General features: G+C 35.5%; 1 protein-coding gene across 3 annotated transcripts in view; it reads left to right on the top strand.

The window, feature by feature from the left end:
- The window catches only part of TTLL7 (tubulin tyrosine ligase like 7), a 147,893-nt gene that overhangs the window by 29,692 nt on the left and 105,904 nt on the right, over positions 1-12,297 (top strand). The window contains exons 1-3 of one of the 3 annotated variants that reach the window (XM_049771242.1): positions 464-552; positions 11,075-11,261; positions 11,453-11,584. In XM_049771242.1, the coding sequence (XP_049627199.1) occupies positions 11,237-11,261; positions 11,453-11,584 (157 nt within the window). In that variant the 5' untranslated portion in view covers positions 464-552; positions 11,075-11,236. Of the gene's footprint in view, positions 1-463; positions 553-11,074; positions 11,262-11,452; positions 11,585-12,297 lie in introns of those variants that run through there. The other 2 variants (XM_049771241.1, XM_049771243.1) reach the window with 2 other exon arrangements.

Below are 12,297 nucleotides of genomic sequence, written 5' to 3'. Positions count from 1 at the left end.
TTAAAGATTTGACTGGTTACATCATTATATCACATAGCCTGCCATTTTAATAACTGAATGCTAGCTATTACTTGCTTTGAACTTGAATTCAACAGCCACTGAGTGAGCTTTATTTGCCTATTTCATTATCCCAAGTACTGGAAATATACCTGTTAGTAAGAAGGAAATGCCTTTAAGGTGCACTGTATTACCCTTACCTACACTTTTTCAGTTCACACTAGGCTAAATAACAAAGGCAAATCCACAGACCTCAGTGAATATTTTGCTTGAACATTTAACCATAACCATTGAACAAATACTACTAATTAGACCAAAAATGTGTGTTAGGGGAGCTGCTATGCTAAATGTCAGTGTTACTTTTTATGAAGAGTGAATTAATTTTTTCTCATTTTTATTATCTGTCATCTTTATGTGTATTGTTTTTAAAAAGATTTTTCAGGTCAATAGTATGCTGCAGATCCTTTCACTTTATACCTTGTCTGAGATAAACAAAAGATTCTATGTATATGGACTAAAGAGATCTGCTAGAATCTATTTTAATTTGAACACATAGTAAGTGGTGCCTATGTATCATTGTTCTGCTAGTTGTTTGCATGATCTCATTGACTCACTATTTAGGCAGCTGGACACTCTGAAAACCTATTGTTGTCATTTGTTGGCAGAAATTCTGGAAAGGAACTTTTTGTGCTTAATTAAAATAATTTTTAGAGATAGCAGTTTTATTTCTGCCTAGCCCATCATTAAATTTATTGATTTATTTTCTATTTCCTCTACTTGTGCTTTTTTGCAAATATAAAACAAAAAATTTCCCTTAAAAGTTACTCATATTGCTACCTTCCTTTGATGGGTTATGCCATTCTTCTACTCAGTTCTCCTAAACCCCCAAAATTAATGTCATTGAGATTATTTTTTCTTTTTCAGTCACTAAGCTGTTGTTATATTTATGAGCAATAATTTTCTTTCCACATGTCTGTTTCTTTATCTGTTATTAACTTAGTACCATCTCTTTTGGGACTTTTGTAACACCTTCCTTTTCGGGGGCCCATAGCCTATTGTGCTTAGGGATCCTGCCTGGCAGTGCTTGGGGGGGACCATAGTTGGTGCTAGAGATTAAACTGCACCATCTACATGCAGAACGAGTGCCTTACCTCCTGTCCTGTTTACCCACTCTCTGTAATACTTTCTTAGGGTTTTCCAATTTGGTTTTTCAAAAGATTTTGGTTGTATTTACTCCTCTAAAATTCTTCACTGATTTCTTATTGTTATGAGTAATGGCTGGACTTAAATTTTAATAGTGTTACTTAGTATACAGTATTTTCAATAAGAAGTAGTATAATGGTTCACACAAAATGTTAGTGCATTTATTGTATTTTCATCTTCAGAAGCTAAAATTTAATAAGGCATATTAAAATATAATTGTGAATTATATTTTTGATATGAATAAGAATATAACTACATATGCTCTGTGGGACAGGGCATGTTATTGCATTTTCCTTTTCTCTCAAGAGGTATAAAAATGAGATAACTCAAAAGGTAGCGAACTTATGTTTAACAAGCCCCTTCCTCACTTTTTATTTCTCCAGTCCTTAATTTTAAGCCTGTACTATTTGAGTGCTGGAAGTGTGACTTAGTGAAGTACACTCTTGTGTGAATGAGATCATTATTTGATCCCTGGTATTATTCAAAGAAACTCTATTGCAAAGGTGGTTTAGGCCATACCTAATGGTGCTCAGAACTGACCTGACCCTTTATTCAGAGATCAGTTGCTCTTAGTGGTGCATAGGAACTGAACAGGATTAGCTATGGTCACTGCAAGACTTATCTCTATTTTGGTGCTATCTGAATTTCTACTTGTTTTCTATTTTTGAAAATTAAAAATATTTTTATTAGTTACAATTTAGAATTTTAGAAAGGACTGTCTTGAACAGATTCACAGAACTGTATTTTGAAAATGTTCTTATGTGTCAGGAAGATAACTGAGGTACTAGGGCACATAGCTTAGCAAATGAAAAGCCCAACTTTGGTCTCCATTGCTATTGGATGTAGCTCTTCCAAATAGCCGAACACAAGCAGTCCCATATCACACTGGTCCCTCTAGTCTGTAGTGGGATCATAAGACCCCTTGAGCATTGCTTTGGAGGACCCACCACACAACAAATGTCCCTATAATAGTGACATTTAAAAGTTAATTATACATTTAAAACAACAGTATCAAGATAATTGTAATAGAATATTTAGGGTTGTAAGGTTGATATTCTTTAAATATCAAAACAGAAGAATATCTTGTATGTCTTTTATACATGACTGCTCTAACTATTTATTCTTTTTATTCCTTCTTTTTCCTTCTTTATGGAAAAATTTGTTTTCCACTTATTGATTATTATCATTTTGGCCTGAGTAATTGGGTTTAATTTTCGATTGTAAAGTCATGGTTGAGGTTATATCCAGAACATTATCTAACTGTTTTCTCAGACAGTGGAGAATATGTGAATATGATGTGGTGTGATAATTAGAAAATCATGTCTGTGAGTGAGTTTCCAGGTACAATCACAGGCAATCAAAGTTAGTATTTTTTATTGTTTATTACTTACTGTCTTTTTGTCCTAGTAATCTTGTAATATGATTGTACTTCCTAATTCATATTGTCTTGGGTTATATATCACTCCAGGCCATTGAATTTTAAGTATGAATTTTGCATGTCATTTGGTGCTTCTTCAGCATTCTCTTTCCATTTGTCACAGTGATTGGTTATTGATAGGATGATGACTGCTGATAGCTTGTACTCTTGAGTGACTATGACATATGTAACACTCCTTCCACCTTTCAGCTGATATATAGCATGATTAAGAAAAAAATAGACCTTGGATTTTTAAACTCCTTCAGTTTGGGGTTAATATTGTTGTGACATATAGCCTATTCTGACTAATAGAGATTAGTCATTGTTATTTGTTATTCAAATGTTATTATCATACCATTCCTATGACGTTAGGAGGCAAGATTATTTGATGATCAAATAGTCATCAAGAGTGTACAAAAATGTAATGTTTGAATGGAGACACAAGGTTGAGTGCAGGGCTGGTTTCTCTGTGTGCTTTTTCCTTGAAGTGTTAGAAAAGTGACAGAAGAATCAAAACTATATGTTTCATTTATTCTGAAACTTATTTGTTCTATTGTCAGTGTGAAGACACTAATTAAAAGAAATTACCTCGGAAAACGAGGATTTAGGACAAAGATGTTGGAGGGGCTAAAGGTTCAATAGCACAAAAAATAGTATATTCCCTTAGTTGTTGAGCATCACAAGTTCACATCCACACAGATATGCTAATATGATCACATACAATTTCTCTTTTTATAAAATCCAATTGTGATAACAAGTCATTACAATCTTTGATATAGCACATAACCAATAAGTTTTACCTGATTATAGTATTTAAAAATTGCATTCCTGTCTCCTTTCCCACCTTTTCCAACCACCAATTCTCTTTTGCATCTATAGTTCTTAGCACTTTTCAAGACACATTTAACAAATTGTTATCTCTCCTTGAATGTAAACATTCTACTGAAGGGCATTTTGATTCTTTCTCTCCTTCTTTCCTTTATTGGCTACACCTGGCTGTGCCAGGGATCATTTTTGGGTCTATAGATGATACAATGAATTGAGATAAGGTTGGCTAAGTGCAAGAGACCTCACCATTCTAGTATCTCTCTAGCCCTAAAGGTAAATTTTTACTTGTCTTGTTTTGTTTTTGTTCATACCGGATGTTCTCAGGGCTTACTTACTCCTGACTCTGCACTCAGGAATTACTCCTGGCAGAGTTTTGGTGAACATATAAAATGCTGGGGATTAAACCTGGGTTGACCGAATGCAGGCAAGCCCCTTACCTGTTGTATATCTCTCTAGTCCCCCACTCCCAAAAGATACTTTTTAATGTATTTTTTCACCAAGAACAGTACCTTGTATATAATAATATTTGTTCAGTTGGAGTACATTCATGAAAGATAAACAGGAAGATGATCTCAATTAAAATAGTTAGCTAGCTGTTCCAAGAAAAGAGATTAAATCTGATGCAATTTGATGATCTAGACAACATTCTAAACCACAGTTTTATTGTCTTATTCCCAATTCCTAGCTTTTAGAAATACTAGTCAAGCATAATTAAGTTTTTATGCAAAACTGTCAACATACCTTCTTTAAAATGTGTTTGAGTGTAAGATGAAAAGTAGGAATGAATATGGTACTCAGAAACAAACAGTTTCATTGTCACTGTAGGTGAACTTAACCACAGAGTCTAAATTTTCCCATATCTAAAGCTGAAAATAAATGGCCTGAATATGTGGGATGCACTAAATACAAACAAAATTATGTGAAAGAGCTTAATATCTACCTGGTCCCCTTAATTTCTGTTGGCTCCTTTTCCTTTTCCTTCCTTACCATAAAAGGTTTTGAATGCATTTTCATTTTATATTATAATACACATTGAAAATTTTGGTTTTATCCTTTTTGTTCCATCTGACTTAAGATAATTTTAGTAACTTATGGTTAACTGAAATTTAATTAATGCTTGCAGGGAACTCATACTTAGCCTTTACTGGACCACAGTTTTTTGGGTGGAGTTATTGGAAAAGATCTGTTTGCCTCATGCTACATTATTATGCTATCTTCATTGGTTAGCATTTTAGGTTTTAGGAACAAAAGTGATTAATACTTTTCTTTGCTTACAACAAAACAAAATAAAACAAAACCCCTAAACCTTCATTCTGGTGAATGGCAGAATAATGGAAATAATTCGAATTGACTTCTTTTTTCAGTGCTTTTTGTAGCATTCTTATATGAATAAATTTTTTTCAACTTGAAATTGTACAGATAATACAGCAGTTAAGGCACTTGTCTTGCATGCAGTTTACTTGGGGTCAATATTCAGCATTCCATATGGTCCCCTGAGCACTACTAGGCATAATTAGCTAGGCATAGAGCCAGGATTAAGTTCTGAGCACAGCTAGGTGTGGCCCCCAACCAAAAACAAATTAAAATTCTTTTCATATAAATTAAGCAATAAAATGGCATCAGTTTTGTTATAAAGATGATTATGTCAATATAATCTTTAAAATTTTTTTATTGAGGGCCCGGAGAGATAGCACAGCGGCATTTGCCTTGCAAGCAGCCGATCCAGGACCAAAGGTGGTTGGTTCGAATCCCGGTGTCCCATATGGTCCCCTGTGCCTTCCAGGAGCTATTTCTGAGCAGACAGCCAGGAGTAACCCCTGAGCACCGCCGGGTGTGGCCCAAAAACCAAAAAAAAAATTTTTTTTATTGAGATACTGTGATTTACGACATTATGAGTGATAATTTTATGCATTTATCATCTCAACATAACATTCACCATCAGGGTATCCATTTCCCCTCCATCAAGATCCCCAAAACACTCCCATTTTTCTCCTCCACTTTAATGAATAAGCTCAAATCTGTGGATCAACTCTCCAGTTTTGTTGCCTTTGATTATTTGTTGCTACCTTACTGTGTGAAAACTCTTATTTTTTGATAACTACTTTATTGTTTTAAAAGAAGTATATAGAGTATTAAAGGATGTACATAATATTAAGCCTCTTTAGTTCTACCTCTCTCAAGTTGGCCACTATAATCTATATATACTTTATTTTATCCAAATAAAAACACATACACATTTTACATTTTTTCTCTTAAACATGAAAATACAGTGGTATATGCAGCTAAAGCTATTGGTGGTGAATGAAGAAAAATACTATTTTTTCAGAACTTGACTTTTGGTTTTATAGTTGGTAATATGAAGGGGATACACATAAAAAAGCCTAAGGATAAGTATGTAAACTCAAAGTGGGGGAAACAAGAGAAAGAGAGAGAAAGGGAGAGAGGTGGGAATTTCTTGACACCAACAAGTTATGGGGAGGGGGCAGAGCGATAGCACAGAGGTAGGGCATTTGCCTTGTATGTGGCAGACCCGAGATGGACCTTGGTCCAATTCCTGGCATCCCATATGGTCCCCCAAGCCTGCCAGAAGCGACTTCTGAGTGTAGAACCAGGAGTAACTCCTGAGTGCTGTCAGTGTGACCCAAAAGCCAAAAAAAATGTTTTTGGGGAGTGGACTGGAGAGATAGCATGAAGGTAAGGCTTTTGCCTTGCATGCAGAAGGACGGTGGTTCAAATCTCGGCATCCCATATGATCCCCTGAACCTGCCAGGAGCGATTTTTGAGTGTAGAGCCAGGAGTAACCCCTGAGCGCTGCTGAGTATGACTCAAAAACAAAAACAAAAAAAAAAAGTTTTGGGGAAAAATGAACATTGATCTAATTTCATTGATGGGTAAACTGGCCACACTAGGAATGAGAATATAGTTTTAATTTTACTTAATTGACCATTTTGAGATATATATATACATATAATATATATATATATTGAGATTATATATATCTCAAAATGATCAATTAAGTAAAAATATATATAGTGCTTTCTTTTTTCTGATTGTATTGATATGCATGTATTAATTTATTGACATTTGCCTCTGTGTCATGTGTTTGAGGCAGGTGTTTTCAACCTTGGCTGCATACTTGAATCATTTGAAGAACCTTAATACTGTTGATGTCTGGGTTCCACAGGAGACAAGGGTGGGTCTTGACACCCGGAACTAAAAAGGTCTTGATGTAATTCTACTTTGTAGCTAAGTTTAAAAAACTAATGACAGGGGCTGGAGAGATAGCATGGAGGTAAGGCATTTGCCTTTCATGCACAAGGACGGTGGTTCGAATCCCGGCATCCCATATGGTCCCCCTGGCTGCCAGGAGCGATTTCTGAACATAGAGCCAGGAGTGACCCCTGAGTACTGCCGGGTGTGACCCAAAAACCAAACACCCGCCCCCCCCAAAAAAGAAAAAGAAACTAATGACTTCAAGTATTTCTTTGAGGTTACTGATACTTGCTTTCTTCTTTGGTGTAATAGTTACTGGGCTTCTTCGTTATACTTAGAATAAAGTGAAGTGTTTAGAAATGGGATTTTTAGTCAAGTCATAAATATTTTTCAATCATGTTTATTATAACTTACCAAACCTGAAAGGTAATGAGATTGAGCACATATATAGATAAAATAGTCCTTAGGCCTTTAATCCTTAGGCCTTTAAATTTATGGGTATGGGGAAAGATATGAAAGTTCTGTTGAAGGCCAGAGTGATAGCACAGTGGTATGGCATTTGCATTAGCACGTGGTTGATCCAGGATGGACTTCGGTTTGATCCCCGGTGTCTCATATGGTCCCCTAAGCCAGGAGTGATTTCTGTTTGAATAGCCAGAAGTTACCTCTGAGCGTCACCAAGTGTGCACCCCCCCCCAACAAAAGGTTCTTGTTGAGCTCTATACAAATAAAAATCATTTGGCTTCAGTTATATAAAAAAAGAATAAGGTTTTTTTGCATTCTGTAACAATTCTAATTTAATTTTAGTATAATTATTGAACTATATTACTCAAACACTTGTGGAGTTTTGTCACCTATATTAATATAACAATACTTTGCCACCATAATAGATCTTTGTTTGGTTTTCTAATAGGATATTGGGCAAGAATTTGTGAATTCAGATAGTTACTATCTAAAGATAACCGAGACCATCGAGAAAGTGATCAAACTGAGCTCTAAGCTACTTCTTCTCTTTCATTCTGAAGAGTAAGCTAGTATATTTTTTGTCTAGCATTGGGAGTTAAGAACAAATTAGGGATGTTTTCTATTTTCCTTTTTTCTTGAATACTTCTTTGAAATATTCAGAATATATCAATATATTACAGTATAAAATGTAATAAGGTTGCAATATTTAAACAGTTATATGTTTACATATATGTATATGTTTATAGCTGAAGAAATTTGGCACCATTGTTGGCATGGTATCTAAATATAGTAGAACTCAGGCTGGAGAGATAGGACTCTTGCCTTACATGAGGTTGACCCAGCTCAATCCCCGTCATCCTATATGCTCCCCAGGCACTAATAAAAGTATTTCTGAGTGAAGAGGCAGGAGTAACCCTTGAGTATTAACTGGTATGACCTTAAAACAAAACAAAATCAAATTTAAAAAAGTGGAACTCAGTGAGCTACATAATTAAGCACTTAATTTACAGTCAGTGTTTTCTATTAATGGCTTGTGTCTTTATTTTAAAAAAGCCAAACATTTAGACTAAGATTCCATATTTGAAAAATTAGGGGAAAGGGCTCCTAAATCCCAGGTTTGTTAATGAGGTATAAAATACTTAATTTAATACAATTTATTTGGGGCTTTTTAAGTAGTACTCTGGTGGCCCAGTCTTTGGTGATAACTATGCTTGTGAGGAGGTGAGAGAGGGAACAAGGCAGTGTTGGGATTGAATTTAGATCTTCTCAGGCCAGACATGTAGTCAACTTTTGAGCTGTCTTTTTAGAGGGTAAGTGTTGCATTAAGCCCTTTAGATGGGCTTGGATTGAAGTGAATGGTGATGGAGGCCATTTTCCTCTACCTCAGGACCACGTGGCTGCATACCCCTCCATTCAGCAGGTTATCAGGTTCAGGTAGAGGCAAGTAAATCATCCACACAGGTTCCAGGAAATATCAGCTTTATTTATGCCCTGGCCAACATGTGTGGCCTATAATCCTAAACCTATTTAAGCATGCTCTTGTTAGCTTGCCCTGCGTCTAGGTTTTTCCGGCCATCTCTCCTCCTGCCATTTCTCCTACCTCCATCCATGTTTTCAGGCAAATTCCCTTTGCCCCTCAGGCAAAACCTTTTATAACCTTCCAAGACCCCTCCAAGAAATAGGAGGATCTTTTAGCAGGTAAGATTACACCGGAAGAAATGAAGGGTGTGGTTACAAGTAAGGATTTCAAATTCTGAATGCAGAACCTTCCCAGACTTGGTCTGTATGAAGAAATAGTTCCCTGGTTTTGGTGTTGTGTTATTCTAGTAAAAATGGGGACTAGAGAGACAGTACAATAGGTAGGGCATTGCCTTATACATGATGGATCCAGGTTTGATACTCGGCCCCACGTATAGTATACTGAGTCCTACTAGAAGTGATTCCTGAGTGCAGAGCAAGGAGTGAGAACTAAGCACTGCTGAGCATGGCATCCCCAAACAAAACCAAAAAATGACAAAAGAAAAAAAATACAAAAATGATGGGAAGAAATTATAAGTTTTCTTTAATAGATAATATTGCTAAAATGGTTATATTGAGAATGATATATGAGCTACATTTTATATAGCTGAATGTCTGAGACTGAGTATATTGATGAAGTTTTCCTAATAAAACTGATAATTTTCTGATAAAGATATTAATATTATATTATTCAATGCAAGCTTTATAATTTTTTGTTGTTTAGAGATGTTCTGTAAGGACCCTAATATTCTTTAAAGTTGGTAGTATAGATGACAGTGTAGCATAGTAGTATAGTTAGGTACAAATACGTAGGTTCAAGAATATACAATGAAAAATAAGTGAGGAATACTCTTGGCCATATTGAAATGTAGCAAAAATCAAAATAGTTCAATTATTAAAAGCTTGCTCTCTTTTTTGTTTGCCCAAATAATGGCAACTCACATTTTCTGACACTTGGAAGTACTTTTCTTTTATTCATTTATGTCTTGCGATTTTTTGGTGGTGCTCAGTGCTTAATCACTGGCTGAACACTGATATGGTGTATCTCTGACTGTGCTCTGGCATTGAATTGGGGTTCGCCGCATTTGAAGCAGGTGTGTTAATCCCTCTTCTGTCTCTCCTACCCCCATATATGATTTTATTTATTTTATTTTGTTTTGTTTATTTTTTATTTGTTTGTTTTGGGGCCACACCCAGCAGCACTCAGGGGTTACTCCCGGCTTTGCACTCAGAAATTGCCCCTGGCAGACTCAAGGTCATCTGGGCTGCTGAAAATTGAACCAAGGTCCATCTCAGGTCTTCTGCGTGTAAGACAAATACCCTACCATTGTGCTATCTCTCCAGCCCCCTTTTTTTCTTTTGATTGTACAGTTTAACTGTGGTCCATTCTCCCTTTTGCTACACACACAACCCTTAGAAGGAATCTTTTTTTGGGGGGGGGCGGGGCACACCTGGTGACACTCAGGGGTTATTCCTGGCTATGCACTCAGAAATCGCTCCTGGCTTGGGGGACCATATGGGACATGGGGGATCATCAAACCATGGTCTCTCCTAGGTTAGCACATGCAAGGCAGATGCCCTACCGCTTATGCCACTGCTCCTGCCCCTTAAAAGGAATCTTTTATGCATTCTCTCAGTATGTGTGATCTCTATCTAAGCTGGCCCATTTTGCTGTATCATGTTATTATTTACTTCATTTTATCAATGCTTTTTCTACTGTTATAAAGGGAAATTAAGGCCCTGGGAATGCAGAAAGTAAGATGAGGCACACAGCATCATTTTGTCCCCGGAAGCAGAGTGAATGACTTTCTTTTTATATTAAAAGCAGTAAACACCTGAATGCAGCTTTGGGGAAAACAATAAAGAGAAAGACAGATTTAAGAGAGACAAAGACTGGTAGCCTGAGCCATAGGACAGTGGGTAGGACATTTGTCTTGCATGCAGCCTACTCAGGACAGACGTGGGTTCGTTCCCATATGGTCCCCCAAGCCTGCCAAGAGCTATTTCTGGGTGCAGAGTTAAAAGTAACCCCAGAGTGCTGCTGGGTATGGCCAAAAACCCCCTCCAAAAAAAGAAAAAAAAGAGAAAAAGAAATACATCAACTTCTAGGAATCATAATAGAGACACATAATGAAGTCATCTTTCCATCTTGTTTAGGATTATGAAGTCTCTGGAAAAAGAGAAGTGGTAAGAAACAGTTTTCAGAAAATATGGCCAATAGTATACTTCATTTAAGTAAAATATTTTTTGTTCATTTTGATAAAGGAAGCTGTTGCTTGGTATTCTGTATAATATTTAACTATTAGGAAATATTTTTTGATTTAATATGTTAACTTTCACCTATACTTGTCTTTCAAAAATACCGTTATTGGCCTTTATTAAAATATTTTATTAAATTTTCTATTAAATTACTTTATTTTATAATCCCTACAGGTGTTTTCACATCCTATTACTTCTGTGTCCTAAAATCTGAGGATTCCACCAAGATAATGATAAAAAGTTTCAGTGATTTGGGGCCTACTTAAACCAATGCAATCTTTCCAGATATCTCAAGACCTAGGTATAGTTGTATATACTGCTTGGTAATTGGCGATAATGCCATCTCTGCCTCAAGAAAGAGGTAAGCAAATTTTCTTAATGTTTCCCAGTATGGTTATTTTTTGTTAGAATTAATACCTAGTCAGAAATTCTTAAAGATTCATAACTTATAATTTTACATTCTTTGGGGGGATGACACTTGTATTTTCTGGTATAAAAATTCCTATTTCTTTAGTAATGTTTGGTTTAAAGGACTTCAAATTTTTTTTATAGTTATCCAGGGATCCTCTCCCTTGGAACTGAATACAGAATTGCCTTATGAAAGCACAATAAAAAGAAAAGGCAGAAAGAAGAAAAAGAAGGGAATAATTACAGCAAATGTTGCTGGGACAAAATTTGAAATTGGTAGGTTCCCTTGAGATCACGGTCTATCATAATCTTTGGAGAAAATAGTAAAATTTTGAAAGTGGTATAGAATATTATCTCCTATGTAATAAAGTTTATTAGTATTTATTTTATTATTTTATTTTATTTTATGTTTTTGGGCCACACCTGGTGGTACTCAGGGGTTACACCTGTTCATCACTCAGAAATTGCTCCTGGCAGGCTCTGGGGACCATATCGGATGATGGGCATTGAACCTGGGTCAGCCACAGGTCAGCTGCATGCAAGGCAAATGCCCTACTACTGTGCTATCACTCTAGCTCCTTTAATGAATTTTTAAATGTCTTGAAATTTTAAATTTGTCATAAAATTTGCCAGTAGTTAAATAGAATTATCAGTGTAAACTAAAAACTTTAGTTATAGTTAATCAGGATTAAATATATGATATTTAGATGAACAATTTTAAAGCAAGGAAACAAATATTTATAAAACAGACATTTAAACCCAGTATTTGAACTCGTTTTGTGTATTTACTTAGAATAATTATACTATTTGTATTTTTCATGGTCAAAGTTATGCCTAATGTATAAAATTTATTAATTAAAAATTAATGTGCTAAATGGTAAGTGAAAAGCTTGGAATTTGTGGTTTTTAATATTCAAACCCAATTTATAAAAATATAATATACCTCCATGCTTAAGAATCCTTTGTAAATGCTATGTTTTTTAAAATTG

The sequence above is a fragment of the Suncus etruscus genome, chromosome 4 (genome assembly GCF_024139225.1).
Source record: "Suncus etruscus isolate mSunEtr1 chromosome 4, mSunEtr1.pri.cur, whole genome shotgun sequence".
Classification (NCBI taxonomy): domain Eukaryota; kingdom Metazoa; phylum Chordata; class Mammalia; order Eulipotyphla; family Soricidae; genus Suncus; species Suncus etruscus.
Note: the sequence above shows the minus strand (reverse complement) of the source record. Positions and strands in the feature narration are given on the sequence as shown.